The sequence below is a fragment of the Nilaparvata lugens genome, chromosome 2 (assembly GCF_014356525.2).
Source record: "Nilaparvata lugens isolate BPH chromosome 2, ASM1435652v1, whole genome shotgun sequence".
Lineage (NCBI taxonomy): Eukaryota > Metazoa > Arthropoda > Insecta > Hemiptera > Delphacidae > Nilaparvata > Nilaparvata lugens.
In genome coordinates, this window is record NC_052505.1 from 89,332,871 (window position 1) to 89,349,731 (window position 16,861).

At 32.2% G+C, this 16,861-nt stretch overlaps 1 protein-coding gene across 1 annotated transcript; it reads right to left on the reverse strand.

The window, feature by feature from the left end:
• Nucleotides 1–378: 378 nt before the first annotated feature.
• On the reverse strand, nt 379–16,020 carry LOC111050087 (inorganic pyrophosphatase). The gene is made up of 9 exons (XM_039422037.1): nt 15,615–16,020; nt 13,118–13,233; nt 10,755–10,874; nt 9,720–9,806; nt 7,639–7,702; nt 6,583–6,645; nt 4,355–4,568; nt 2,833–2,942; nt 379–531 (listed from the first exon to the last, which is right to left on the reverse strand). Exons 1-9 carry the CDS (start codon nt 15,823–15,825, stop codon nt 500–502), a joined length of 1,017 nt encoding a protein of 338 aa, XP_039277971.1. The 5' UTR covers nt 15,826–16,020; the 3' UTR covers nt 379–499.
• Nucleotides 16,021–16,861: the final 841 nt, after the last annotated feature.

The following is a 16,861-nucleotide window of genomic DNA, read 5'->3' on the forward strand; positions in this document are numbered from 1 at the left end:
ATAAGCGTTCGTTGTTATGCTTTTGTTGCAACTATAAAGCTAGATTCGCACACATCAATGACAGTGGAAACCTAATTTCCCGAGTTCTAATTGGGAAGCATATTGTATATTACAACAGAAAAAAAGAAAAAAATCACACAAAGGAATCTTCTCTACACACATAATCCTGTGTGTTATAGAATACTCATGACATTGTTACCTACAACAATATCTCTGTTCCATGTGAAATTAAGTAATTTCACATCATAATCAACTACAACAATTATTATTGGAAAGTATCTGGAATAGTACCATAGCTTTTATTGTGTGATTTTTCCTTCAGGAGCAGTTCTAAAAATGTATAAATCAATGTGGAATTAGTAATGAATCTGAAATCAGTCAGTTTTTACAATAATTTCTTGCTTTATTCAAATAATTCTGATTTTATAACAAAAACGAAACAGTAATGAAAAATTGGTTCACACCATGATCAGTAATCATAAATTGGAATGAAGGATGCTCATTTCAAATGTAAAAAATGCCATTTGTCAACTGAAACATACAAAAGAACATTTTTTTAGAACAAAGAAATCCGATCAGACTTGCTTAGTCAAGATTTTGCAAGTCGCCGGGTGAGATATTTTTCACTCCCGTGTTATGGATGGACAAGGGTGCGAACAGAGTTGCGGTATGAATATCGATGCCACTAAAATGCTGTGCAGTTATAAAAACATTTTGATTCATCGATATCGAAGGATGCTAGCTTGCTGAAATCTACATGTCGACCTCACTGTTCTGTTGGTACCCTTACTTACAGTCAGTCGTTAGGTCTTGTCAGAGAATCTGAAATTGACCAGGTGCGACCTGAAAACACTGACCTGAGCCATGTCAAATAACAGCATATTGGATCTGAAATTTGCCGCTCATCTCTACTTTTCCACACGAACTCATATCAATTTTTCAAATTTACAGTTTGCTCTCAAATACCAATCTCAAGATGTGTCTTGAAATTATAAACTGGGATTGTTAAATTGATAATTAAATTTTTCATAAACAATACATTTATGTCACAAATTTAATATTCCTTAGAAGATATGATAAAGAAAAGAAGAAGTGTACTGGACTCTGCTTGATGGGCGGCAAATTCAAATCAACTACGCTATTAGGCTAGGCGCACACCAGTTATTCAAGATAAGACATGATCACAGACACGTTCAGTCACAATACTTCACTTAGTTGCTTATGAAGACATGTCTAATTGCAATGACTGATCAGTTGAGTTGCATCATAAGCAACTATGTGAAGTATTGTGACTAAACGTGTCTGATCATGTCTTGTATTGTCTTGACTAACTGGTGTGCGCCTAGCCTAAAAGTGAATAAATTACATTTATAATGAATTATGATTGTCAGTACTCATCCTATTTTTCCTGTGGGGAATAACTATTGCCAGCTTCTCTTGAAGGAAAAGTTATTTCATTTTTTATAAAAGATCTCCCTGAGAATATGTATGAGAAATTGGAACCGGGCACGTGTGACGTCACGTAAAATAAAATCGACCATGAATAGCTCTTATCAGATGAGCGTTCATAGCTGGTAATATAAGGCTCAACTCACACTCACGCGACTCAGGTCGAGAGGAGACTCGACTCCAGTCGAGAGAATGGGCCATATGAATAAAGTTGAGCATTTGCTCATACTTCTAAAATATGGAGCATTTGCTTCATTTTCTATGAATAAACGTGAGCAAAACCTTTTGCTCATGCTCATCAAAAAAATAGTTTGAGCATTTGCTCAAAAGTAAAAGCTTTTGCTCAAAATTGTATGAATAAACTAGAGCATTTGCTCAACTTTTGAAGCAAATGCTTCAAAAAAGGTGAGTCTAGTCTAGAGCAGCTTATCACATTTTGCTCGTAGTAGAATGGCTCAACTAATTCGTATGAGGAAGAGGAAACTATACCAGATACTATCACAACCAATAGTGTAGAACTATAAAACTCTTTTTAGATTCAACCATAATATATATCACCATTATTCCTACAAAAGAATAAATACAAAAGCTACCTGTTATAAAGATAGCCATCACAAAATAGGAAATAGGCATTTAAGAATATGAGAGTGTAGACGATTATAAGAAGGCTATTGATATTATAAGAATATGCTGAAGATTATTATAGAGATGACATTTTTTCACGCTATTATTTCAAAATTCTAAACTCAACTAACCTAAAACTGTATTCATAAATATAGAAAACAGAGCAGACGACGCAAACACAAGCGGTGCCCCCTGTTTGCATATTTAGCGCTTCCGTGAGCTATAAATACAAATTAAGGCTACAAAAGCGAATCAGCTGATGAAAAATCTTTAAAATACGTGAGCATTTGCTCCAGAGTTCAGGAGTATAAGGTAAAGCTTATTCATATCAAAATGAGCAAATGCTTTTGCTTCTACCTTTTGCTCATGAGCAAAACCTTATGCTCAATGCTTTTGCTCATGAGCATTTGCCCTGGTTTTATTCATATGGGCCATTGTGTTTCCAAATGGTGACACTCAGACCAGTCGATTCTAGTCTCCGCGACTGTCACCATTTGAAAACACATGCTCACGACTAGAGTCGAGTCTCTTCTCGATCTGAGTCGCGTAAGTGTGAGTTGAGGCGAAGACTGTTCGAATGACAATCGTATCGGACATGTAAAACGTTACGTCAGTAGCCAGCTTAGGAATTATAACCAGCTGCTGATTGAAGATGATTGGTAGCAGCTCGCCCAACTCAATATGAGTTGAGAGAGTCATCTGCAACATAACCATTTTCAATATATTCCTACAATCAATTTTGAATTGCAAAAATCTTACCGATGGAATCGATTCCTTTTGCAGTTCCTGGTTTAGGCGCTTGGTTCAGAATGTTATTAGCCTCATCCAGACCAATTTTGAAAGGGCTGCCTTCAATTGAAACGTTGGAACTGCAACAAAAAATCAAGGTTGCCTCATGAAAAATTCACCAAGCTTTCAATTTCTTAATTATAAAAGAAACCTGTATAACCTTCATCATACAGGATCCTAAAAATGTAATTGAAAAGAATAATAATTATTTTGGACAAAGTAATTTATAGACAACAGTAATGGACAAAGTCATTTTGAAAATAGTTTTTTCATAGATTTCAAGTCTCTTGTTGTCAGAGAACCAGTGAATTAAAGAAGAATAATTCAGCACCAGAAAAAAATGAATTCATTAAATTGAAATACAAATTAAAGGTATTGTATGTAATGAAAACCACCAATATGATATCTAAGGAAGATAGGAGCTATCAGTCCTAAGATGATAGCCGGAATCAAACTATTCAAGCTTCATCAGGATCAGTCCAACAGTCCATATGAAAACCTTGATCGAGAATAAAATTATTGATAGTTTTCCAGAATCAAGCATAGTTAAATTACATCAGTATTTAGAACTGTTATAAAACCAATATCGGGGGACCGAGCTTCGCTCTGGAGTACAATAGCATAGATCATTTATTACAAAAGAGGAAAATATAATATATTTATAATTTATACAGAAAGGTTCTATCTAATCATAGTGGATTGAGATTAATTCCCAGTGGAATGCAAAAATTCTCCCACAAAGGCCCGGTTGCACAAAAGCCAGTTAAATTTCCATCCTGATTGATTTCACATGAACCAAATCAAAGGAGACCATTTTAAAAAGTTCTCCTGGAATTAATCAGGATTAAAATTTAACCCGGCTTTTGTGCAATCGGCACCAAGTACCTGATAGAATGATTGCAATAGTTCAACAGCTGAGTCATAATTTTGGCTCAGTCTCACACACATGCACGAGCTCACTCACTTCCATTACCGACAGACGACGAAATTATCAGCTGTTTTTCCAAGTATGTATAATAATTATCCTTTCAATGTACTTCATTGTTTTTCCAAGTATGAATAATAATTATCCTTTTAATGTACTTCAGTGAGTTTTCCCAGGGATGAGACATAGTGCAATCGAATTTTTATATTATAAACCTACTATGTTCCAAATTTCGTGAGAATCGTTAGAGCCGTTTTCGAGATCCGGTGACATACAAACATATAGATATAAACAGAAATTGCTCGTTTGACAGTATAGGATTCTAATTTTAAACTTGATATGATAAACCATATGTTTTCGTTGTCATGGATTCATTCATAAATATCAAATGTTGTTGATCCGTTACTAGTAGAAAGTCATGTTCAATTTTATTTGATTAAAGCTCTACAAATGAAGAGTTTACTTATTTCAAAACTGTTAAAATTAAACTGCTTATTCACAAAATTACTATTGAAGAGTTAATATTCTTCTAAAAAGATAAACACTTAATTTTGTCAGAATAATTACCAGCTAAGCTTTCCGCCATCCAATTCCTTCTTGATTAACCCATTCCAGAACTTATGAGTTTCTCTCACAATGTTTAGAGCAAATTCGCTATTTTTTGCTTCGCCATTGAAAGCAAACTTGTTTTCGGGTTTTCCATCGGGAATTTTGTAGATTTTGAACCATTCAACAGAAGCTTTCAGTAATCCGGGGAAGAATTTTTCAACATCATTGATATCTGGAAAAAATAAACGGTATATTAAATAAACTATAAAATCAATTATAATAAACTATATTATAACTGTGATAAGCAATTTTAAACAATCAGTGGTTATTTTCGGGTAATATAATTTTACTTTTTGTGTAGTTGAGAAGTTGATATTGTGGTAATTATTCATATTGAATGAAAAATACTAAGAAATTGTCAAAAAACCACTGATTTATCAGTTTATCAGAGATTGACAATGGTGTAGTGTAATAACCGAAACCGGTCTTTCTAATTATCAATAAATCAGTGGTTTTTTGACAATTTCTTAGTCTTTTTCATTCAATAATATAATTTTAATTTTGAACCATCCAACAGAAGCTTTCAGTAAACCGGGGAAGAATTTTTCAACATCATTGATATCTGGAAAAAATGAATGGTATATTAAATAAACTACCTATATAATCAATATATAAATAATAACCGCACTTATAATCAATACTCTGTGATAAGCAATTGTAAACAATCACTGGGTATTTTAGAGGAATATTAGATGGATGAAAAGACAGACAATGCATATGAAAGAGTAATACGCAATATATCACAAAAACAGGAAATTGTTTGTATTCTTGATAGAGTTGGCATTGTATTGATCTTCCCAGAACACTTCCGAAGACTATAATTTTATTCATTCTGATTGAAATTGTTCATTGTCTGAAATAAATCCAAAATAAGTAAAGAGCATGCATGAAAATAGTGAGAAAGCTACCAAAAAAAGGTTCATGTTTTTATTATAGAGATTATATTTTAGAACTTATATTCAGAAGGTAAGAAACAAGCCCTATCGTGAGGTCCACGTGGCAGTATTTGATTAACAGTGATGTCGCTATCTTTGTCTATCATTCGACAAAGCAGATAGCGCTAACCTTTTCTAGCTCCGCAATTTTGCCAGATCGTGTTATGACAATATAGAATTTTAATTAATAAACCAAATTTTCAATCTCAATTATGAAAATGTATTATTTTAATAATTGAAATATTTATTATCTTGAAGCATAAAACTTAATAGGCTATGATTTATTATTTTAAACAGTTAATTTTACATTAGATATACCGGTATCAGCTGGCAGTGACAAGGCAGAGAATCGGCAACGCTGGTCTCCTATGTTTCTCTACTTCCATTTATAACGTGAACCTCACTACAGATAGAACGATATAAACAGAGACTGTGGAAAAGTTTCCAAGATAGTTTAAAAACATGAATTCAGAAAAGCCTTAAGTAATGAGTCTAATACAGTAAATGTGAATCCAATTTGGAAAAAATAAAATTTCATCCAATGGCATTCATTTCAAAAAAATTCATTCGAGCTCCATTACACCTGCATATTTGTTTGTAAGATAGCGAAATATGTATCCCGTCTAGTTATCGATCAGATTGTGCAAGATAAACGAGCTTGCATATGAACCTATGCATTTAATCAAGTTATATTTGAAAAAACCTCATCCTAAATTAATTTACGCCTTTCACTGATGAACCTTTGAAATACTCGTAATTTATATCTGTATTCAATCCACCAAACTTTCCAAAATACTTGAAAAATAACAGGCCATTCTTCACAAATTTCAACAAAATTACCAAACATACCCTCACCTTCAATAGGTATTTAAGTTATAATTTATATAAAATTAAGTTATAATTTATATTTACATTTTAATGTTATTTGTGAGTTGCTTGAAGAGAGTAAGTTAAAATTTTTAAGAAAGATAAGCATAACAACAAATCATTAATTTTTGACCAAATAGACACTTATTTGAACAGTGTTAGTTTTAGACACGAGTGGTCACTTGGAAATCAAACACTTAGCTCATGTGGGCATCATCCTTATTGAAAGAAAATTAAACAAAAAACGATTGGAAATATAGGTATCCACTGATATGTGCAATCGAGCGCTTCAAGACATCAAGAGCTGATACATAATTAACAAGCTTATCTGCAATATGCAGGTTTAATAGGGCCCTTGGAAAAAGAGAGAAAGCTCCTTCTCACCATTCATTTGCTGTGCCTGAGGATCATTGACATCAATAGTGAAGATTTTCCAATCAGTTTCACCTGAAAAAAGCATAATATACAAAATGTTTGATATACAACTTCCAGTCAACTACCAAAACTATGCTATCATTTGTGCGATTATTAAAAAATACACGATTTTAAATAGTAATCAAAACTCTTTGAACGAGATTTACAGTTCACAGAGTTCAGAAGAGTAATTTATTGACAAAGAATCAATCTCATTCATACTCTATCAGATACAGATCCTACTGCGGTGGCTTTTTTCTCTATTACACAACTGAGTTTTTTATTAAAAAACTTTCCAAAATTTCATATTATGATTTCTGGATCTTTTAACTCAATTAAGAAAGTAAATTTGACCCTTTCGTTGAGTTTTTTTAGTTATTTGAGTTAGGTCATGTCAGAGGCCCTAAAATTGATCAGTTGCGACTTGAAAACTCTGACACCAGATCTGAGCCACCCAGGTCACTCGATATTATTATTATTATTAAACGATGCCCAACAATACTATAAGATTCAGATAGTGAAATATAAAAATTACTATTTTCAGATACCACTTCAACATATTTTTCATTTCACTGTTACATGAGCATCAAATATTCTTGTCTTTACAAAATATACAAAAATGAAAAATCACATTATTTGTAATGAAAAGTGTGTAATATTTATTGTAATGCCTAGTCCAAATGTTGACCCAGTCGCTGGCCTGGCCTGGTAAAACAACATAGGCCAATGAAGGCCAGCGCTGATAAACCAATCATCCACACACTAGCCCTAGTCGATAATTTCCATTCTGAGCATTGTAAAATTAAACTTCGAATCAACCTTTTAAAAGATAAAATGATTAGAAAGATGATTGATGAATTCGGAGTAAATTAAACAAAATATATAGCACCAAAAAAGATACCTCTCATAATGATACTGATTAGAAAAACATTAGATTATAATTAGCTGGTGAAATATTATAAAAGAGCAGACGATATTCATTCATGGATTGGCAAAGATACCTAAATGAAACTAAAAATACGTTACCTTCGTCAATAAGAGCAATCGTTCCTAAAACTTTCACCTGAATTATCTCTCCTCTCTTGGCAACCTGGAAATCGTTTCAAAGCATCGTTTCAAATGTTGAAGTTTGATAAATCTCTTGAAATAAATAGTTATATTAATACAATGACTTACATTTTTTTTGTCTCCCACTCAAGCGAAGATTTGAAATCGGAATAAAATTTACCCACTCAGGAGTTATCGTTATACCTAGTGAATTTGTATGCTCATAATATCAATATTACACCTAAATTAAATATACACTAACGAAAAAAAACATGTTGAATGAAAAAAATCCTGATCTATATTTACTAGAATTTATACTATATTTACTATTCTATATTTACTATTTTCTTATTTTTGTTAATGACCTGTATTGTAATGTTCCAACGTTGTCTGTTTTATATGCCGATGACACGACATTAATATCCTCTGACCAGAATTATGAAAAAGATAAATCTAAGTTAATCTAATCTAATCTAAAAGTTAAAAGTTTCATCTGGGAGCCCTTAACTCTGCAAAGTTGTGGTTTGAATCAAACAATCTAGTCATTAATGAGAGTAAGACTGAATATATATGCTTCTCCCTTAGGGGCCCCCCCTGAGGATACTAATGTCAAGAATAATGTCAAACTGTTGGGATTTACATTGGAGAGAAGATTGGGTTGGGAGCCTCATATCTTGAGTTTGTGCAGGAGACTCTCCAGAGTTGTTTTTCTTTTAAGGAGACTCAAGTTATCTTTGAATGCTGAATCTTTGTTACTTGTGTATTATGGACTTTTCCAATCCCTCATCTCCTATGGAATTCGTCTCTGGGGCAACTCTTGTCATGCAGCAAAGGTTTTTATTTGGCAAAAAAGGCAGTGAGAGTATTGAATAACTTGAAGAACAGAGAGTCTTGTAAAGAGAGTTTTCGAAGTCTGAAAATTCTAACGTTACCTTCTCTCTTTATTCTTCATACCTTGCTATATGTTAAAATGAATATAGAATCTTTTCCGCGTCTGGGAGCCAATCATCTTACTCCACCCGACGTGGCAATGATCTATCACTGCCTCAGATTAGACTCTCCAAGACAAGAAATAGCCATATTTTTCAACAAACCAAAATTTATAACAATCTTTCTTTAGAAATTAGAGAGCTGCCAATCTATGAATTCAAACAAATTTTAAAAAATAAATTGACAGAGAGTGCATACTATTCGGTAGATGAGTATTTTCAGTCTACATTATTATGAATGCTCATGATGCAACATTTACCTTTTAATTTTGGTAAAACTGAATAACTTATTAATATGAATTGTAGTTTGTTCCTAAGACTAAGACAAAATAATAAGACAAATTGTTATTGTAATATCTTCATATATTATACGATTTCTTTTATCATATGCTTAATTTTATATCATAATTTATCTTTTATTTCACAAGTGTTATATTATTGTTATTATTTTTTGACGTGCTCATACAATGTAAAGTTGTTCTGGCAATAAAGAATCTTGAATCTTGAATTGTTGTGAATTGAACTGTTTCTAAATGAATTATTCCAAAAACGATCAATCCACCATTCTAAGCAAAAACGAAATTGGTGTATTCATTATTATACGATAAAAGAAAAACGAAGAGAGAAACTTGAGTATTTGGAGCTTAATCATTATTTTCAATATTGAGAACTGTTCTTCACAACAGATTTATGCACAATAACTCATACTTACCAATATTACAAATATATTTCAGAGAATAAGTTGAGTTATGGAAAGTGAATAGGAAGTAGCCTACATGTTGATAGGAGAACATAATATTAAATTTAATGATGATCATGATATATTTGTGGATGCAATCACAGATCATTCGAATAAGATTGGGAAACAACAACAGGCTTGGCCCAAAATTTTATTCTGCTCCCAATATTTTCATAATGAATAACATGACCAGAAATAGGTGAGGCCTATGTTTTTACTGTTGAAATTTCAAGTTCAATTTCCTTCCAAAATATATATCAACTAGAAATTATTGTTTTCTAGCTGGTCTTAATTAAATTGCAAATAACTAATTAGTAGAATATATCACTCACACGGTGGCCGATTTCCAAAACATCGATTGGATCATTATCTCCTTTATGATTTGTGTGGGAATCTACATGAGCCGGATTTTCCCATGTCTGCAATAAAATGCAATAAATTGTTATTTGATTCTATAACAATTAAAAGCATATATATATATATATATATATATATTTCAATAGAAATAATAATAATCAAACATATATCAACAGATTGGGAAGAAGTAAGGGTAAAACTTAGCTTTTGTCTATACGATAGAATTAGGTAATTTAACAAAAACAGAAGTAATACAACTAAATAAATGGGTATATATGAGTCTATAGTCTTGATGTTAACTATTAATGTTTCAAGTATGGAAAATTCTGTCAAATAAGTATGATTCATATCTTCAAAAGTTCTCATCATATGGATTAATATGAATCCTGAAATTAGTCTATGTTCAATATTAATCTAATTTTTTATTCCCTTCACTTGTCTCACAAAAACTCACATATCTTTTTGTGTAGTTGAGAAGTTGATATTGTGGTAATTATTCATATTGAATGAAAAAGACTAAGAAATTGTCAAAAAACCACAGATCTATTGATACTTAGAAAGACCGGTTTCGGTTATTACACCATTGTCAATCTCTGATAAACAGTTCATCAGAGATTGACAATGGTGTAACAACCGAAACCGGTCTTTCTAAGTATCAATAGATCTGTGTTTTTTGACAATTTCTTAGTCTTTTTCATTCAAACTCACATATCCTGATGGGAGTAGTAAACTGCATTTATAAACATTAATGGAGGGATAATTTCCTTACCCATATTTCAAGTTCTGCAACATCCACCCTTCAAAATAGTGGAATGTAACAACAATGGTTGAAATAATAGGACTGCAATAGAATTTTACTCTTTTCAGAAGCCAATTAAAATGTTTGAACTGAACCATGTTTTTCATTTCAACACAATTCCTAACTCACTCACTAAATACTAAAATCTTTGTATTGAATTGTACAATGAACACTAATAAAAAAAGATTGCCATAATATAAGTAACAAATACCTGGGGGAATGCACCATAGTTCCAGATATATCCATGATGAGGGAAACAGTTTGCAACATATCTCAGCTTCCCATTTTTCACATCTTGCTTGATTGGGTTCAGTGGAGATTTTGTATCAATCTGCAATAAATTGAATAACGTTTGTCAATGCATTTCAGAAAAACTGCAAAATTATGCTTTTATTGGTCTAAATTTTAAACCATGAGAAGGTTTTGGAGTTACTCTCGATTTTCAAAGGAAATTGCTGAAGTTTCTTGTATACAATACAATAGTTCTTTATACATTTATACAATAAGTAGCCTAAATTATCAAAATGATAGGGAGAGGAAAAATGAGGTAACCTTGTGCTATTCCTCTCCCAAATTTAGATAACACATAGTCAAAAATAGGTTAAGTATTGTAGTTTTTCAATTCACAAAATTTTCAGTCAAGTATTTTCACAAACTAGATTTTCAAATTTAGATACTTCAAAACTAAACATAGAAGAAATATTTCACATTATTATAACTAAAATAGGAAATATTCACAGATTAAAAATATAATTTTGAAGAGTTACCGAAAAACAAACTTGATTCTAACATTTTTAATAACTTGATAAACTAACATTTACGAGAATTGTAGCCCGGGTAAAATTTTATTATTCCATCCCACCTCATTTGATCGAGTAAACATAACTTCATAGTTATAGTTATAATACGGAAATGAATGATTGAAGATAATATTCAATATAATTAACAATAGAAGTACAAAGTTTTCAATAAATTTGAACAATCAATAATTTAGGATACATACGAATCACGAGTGGGATGCATTAAGGCTGTGCAAAGGCTAAAAATAAACTTTCTACTGGTGATATTTTCAAAGTTTTTCGATTTGTATATCATCAAGCTATCAAAATGAAAAAGGGTTCTCAGGAAAACATTTTTTCCGATAATTACTTTTTGAGATATGAACGCCTAAAGTTTAAATTTTTGGGACAGAACATTTCAAGTTCGGTGAGACATAAATCCATGAGATTTAGAAGATAGACTCTCCATGGTATTGTTGATTTAATAAAACAAACATTTTCTAAAAATATTATTTTTAGAAAGTTATTCAATTTACTAAAAATGACCAAAAATAACTTTTAGTTGAGTTATTTTTTGGAAAATTGAATAACTTTCTCAAAAATCAATATTTCCAGAAAATTTTTGTTTAAATTTTAATTTTAAATGACCAAAAATAACTTTTAGTTGAGTTATTTTTTGGAAAATTGAATAACTTTCTCAAAAATCAATATTTCCAGAAAATTTTTGTTTTACTAGATCAACAATACCATGAAGAATCTATCCTCTAAATCTTATGGATTTATCTCTTACCGAACTTGAAATGTTCTGTCCCAAAAATTTAAACTTTAGGCGCTTATATCTCAAAAAGTAATTATAGGAAAAAAATGTTTTCCTGGGAAACCTTTTTCATTTTGATAACTTCATGATATACAAATCGAAAAACTTTGAAAAATATCAACAGTAGAAAGTTTGTTTTTAGCCTTTGCACAGCCTTAAACAGTGCTGTTCGGATTTTATAATCAAGAACAATTGTTATTGTATCTACACTTGTTAGGAAATACTGCAGACAAACATAGTTACTGATCGATAAAGAATAAAATGTAATACATGTATTCTTTATTCTTAATTTAATTTCCACAAACATCACATCATTAAAATGATCGCAAGAGAAATAAATCAGATAACCTTGAGATATTTCTCTCTCGAATTCAAATAAAATTCTCTCTCTCTCTCTCTCTCTCTTTGGTTAACAGTCGTTAGGCTGGTTAGCAGCAACACTCCATGCCTCTCTGTCATCCGCCATCCTTTTGAGGGCTCTGTAGTTGGCACATCTCACATCCTACTTTAGTAGTTGTTCTATGTAATCCAGTCTTGGCCTTCTTCACGCATTCCTTCCCTCAGTCATTTCATTTTTTTTTTTTTCAAATGAAAATTCATTTTATTTTCAGAAAGTACATTTCACAATATATTCCCCTGAAAATTTACTCCTCTAATAAGGAACAAGACCGTATTTAGAGGAGGATTATTCATTCCCTCCATTATTCTCTTTGTTAAAATTTGATGGATAAAATGAAATCTCCAAAATTGAAAGATAATCAAATTGAAGATGAAAGTCCGAAATAAAGTTAGATCTTTCAGGTCTTCACTGTCACAACATTTTCAGTTCAAGCCATAATTTCGAATTCGACGTATTAGTGAATAATGATATTGGTTTCCGTAATCAAGAGTTTGCTTTCATATTACATACAAAATGTGACTTCAATTGCATTTTGCATCGACTGATCAAAAACATAATTGATAAAACGACTACAATACCTCCATTTTTGCATTTGTCCATCTAGGTATTTCAACGACCATGTTGAAGACGTTATTGGCCGGGTCAGCGTACAACGGAATGTCATGCAGCGGTGAAACTGGGCCATTTTCATTTTCTGAAAATGAAACAATAATTCACGAAATTATTCAAGAAATATAAACAAATCGATGAGCAATTATGAGAATAACTACAGAATACATTTTTGGATGATTTTAGTATTGAAAGGTTGTTTTAAAATACAGGACATATACAATACAGTAGACAGTATTGATACAAAACTTTGATACATAGTTATGTGGTAACAGCTGTTCCTAGTGGAAAGTTGTGTGTAAATTTTTGGCTTTAAAATTTTCTGAAATAACTCAATTTATTCAAAGTGCTGTGATATTAAGTGCAATATTTGACTATAATTTGGTATTTTAATCATTCCAAATTCAAAATTTCTAGCTCATATATATTTTTGGACAGAAATTGAACTTTCCTCAGTAAAAGCATGACCTATTTTTTCGGACATTTTATTATTTATCAAAATTTGGGAACTGAATAGTTTTGGGCTATGCCTGTTAGTTGTTCTATCCCGATCATATTCATATGATTTGTAACTGTATCAACAAATAAATAAATAAATTAAACAATACAGCACAGTATATTGAGATGGATGATCTATATAATTCGATGAAATCTTCATAAAATCATCACTCTATTGCATAATCAAGCTCAATATAGTTTCGACAGTGGAATAATAAATCTCAACAATTATTCTACGTTTTCGATTACAAAAACAAAATCCAATACATAAGAGGTGATAGGATACTATATTCGAGATAGAACAGAGCCGAGGGCCATAAAATGCCAAGATTTCAAAATCTGTTGACACCAGTTTATGGTAGCATACAACAGATAATATTAATGGGTACTACTGTATAATGATATTCATTTTAGACTATCAGCATAGGTTAAAAGGGAAGCTGGCTGCTGGCAGTTGAAGTCTCAAACTGATAGTTTAGTTCCTTTTTGTGACAGTCTATTGATTGAGGAATTGGCCAATTAGTGCTTTACCCATAATATGGTTTCATAGGGTGACCGTAGTATGACCAACTGATCATAGCGCCTGAACCTCAAAAGAAGCTCCTTCCAATGAGCCACCTTGATAATGGATCAAGGTGGAGCCACCTTGATTCGAACACATTAACTGGACGCGCCCGAACTGAGGCAGAATTCGTAGGCAACTGAGCATTTGCACACAACCATCACTGAAAAACTCTCTTTCTGACATCTGACAGGCGATAGCGCGGCATATCCAAGTTGACTGCCTCTCGGATTCCATGTGAATGCACTTCCTCCCTGGTTAAAGTCAGATGTTTTTTTCCTGACGTGTAGAAGCGATGACAATTAAATGTACAGTACTGTTTGAATGCCCAATCGTTGCAATATGGGCTGGTAGTGTGCATCATACTCACTATCACCCCGTTCAAGGGACAAAGTAGTTGAACAACTCTTGAGAGCCTTTTGCAAACCTTGGTAATATGAGACTCCCATGATAATTTGCTATCAATACCAAATCCAAGTAAGAAAACTGGCTCGGCATCAATAATCTCCGTTCTGCTGAGAGAACACATAATTTGACAAAAAGGGGCCGTTTTTCCTGACCAATGACGGTGAAGTCATTAGCAAAAAACAAGCTAGAGCCATGCAGGTGCTAGTCGTTCAACAGGAACGGCAGCGGGCAAAGTACTGACCTAGTGGCACCTCATATGTTTTTTTTTATTTGATGGGGCACTTATTATAAAACTACCTGGCTTCTATCCTTGTGGTGGTCAGCAATCAAATACCATGCTTTTCCATGAACGCCAGCTTACTCAAAAAGATGACATTTAGACACAAAATCAAAGGCCTTTCAGATATCACACAATACCAATTCAATTGATCCCTGTTCTAAAAGCCTGTTGTATCCTCCGAACAATTGAGAGCATAGACTTAACCCCTCTAAAATCATGATTCATACAAATTTCAATAATGTATTGATATTGATCTTAAACAGAAATCATGTTGAATATTAATTTTACAAAACGTATATAGGTAGTTCAAGTAATTATCCAAAACGGACACATCGACACATCAGGTATTTTTTTTACTGAATTTTACTTTCAATGCATCCAAAGTCGCCTTAATCAACTGATTTAAAATTTGTATACTTATGATCTTCTAAAATAGTCTTGTTTCTCAAGGATATTGAGTAAATAATATTAGATAAAACGTAAAACATGGAACTTTGCATTACTTCACGTGTAGGTAAGTAGTACCGGTGAAGGAGAAATTTCTAACCTGCAAAATTAGTTTAGCCAATTCAAAAATGGTCACAGATCTACTCTGAACCGGTCATTGATATTATTTTTTGTAAAAATTACAAATTAGCTTACATATAGTTTAGATTTAAGATAAATAGTCTACAAAGTACCTAACTACGAATAAGGTCTAGATAAGAAGTCATCTTACTGTAATAGATTCTGAAGTCATCGCCATTAGGTGTTCCAGCTTCAACTGTTTCGAAAGGCATTTTCTTTGTTTTATCAATTAAAGCGGCAGTTGAGATTAAACGAGTATTATTATTAAAAAAGTATTTTGGAATAGACTTTCTCAACTCAAGCTGGCAAGAATACGAAACTTTCAATTTCAGCAATGACAAGACTACACGGGAGAGGGCCATGCCAGAGTATCCAACTTAAAAACTCAATTTTACCTTTACACACAGAACTAATCAATAATTTTATGCTTCAAAAAACTACGAATTTCATAATTTGGGAAAGATTAAATGATAAGAACACATAATTATGTAATAAGAAGTATCAATAGAAATTTAAAGCTAGAGATAGAGAAGAATGCGGATGTATCACTCTATTTTTGTCTCTGGTCTTTGCACTTGAACTCCAAATTCAAAACTTCCGATTTTTTCATGATAGAGAAAACTTATCTGAATAAACTGATAACAACAGCCTGTAGTGAGGTCCACGTTATAATGGCAGTGGATAAAGATAGAAGAAAAGCGATGCCGATTCTCTGCATTAATTATATTTCTACACTGTCAAAAACATAATTGCCATCGTTGTGGACCTAGAAAAGGATAGTACCACCGGCTTTGTCGAATGATAGCAAAACCAAAGTTGAACAAATACTGTCATTATAACGTGGACCTCACTATAGTAAATTACTCTGGAGTCTGGACTGAAAGAATAACCCAGTAGTAATATCAGAAACTATTTAAAGTGAAATAATAATCTCTTTCAATATGAAAATATTTTAATAAGGTTCCTTTTTTTTTTTTTTTTATTGAAACCATTTGCCAATCACATATTGATGCATAATATATTATCTTATTTCTTACCTGATTTTACCTGAGAGAAAATTCAGTTTTTTGTTGTTGATGTCTTGTTTGCACCAGTACGCAATATATTTTCGCCTAGAATTGGCTGTAAAGTGTCTAAAGTAGGGATGAAAAATTACTGATGGCTAGTAGAGCTTTTCATTACGTCACTTTCCAACCAGACCATGCAATGTTTTGTAAATTATATTTATAAATTGATGGAGAAAAGTGATGTCATGAAAATCACTGACTTGCCGTCTCTACTCACCCCGTCTAAAAGCTGCCGAAGGTCTCAATGACATTGACAGAGCTTGCTATGCATAGCCTCTACGATCACCTGATCTAACACCATGTTATTTCTATCTTTGGCTGTTTATTAAAC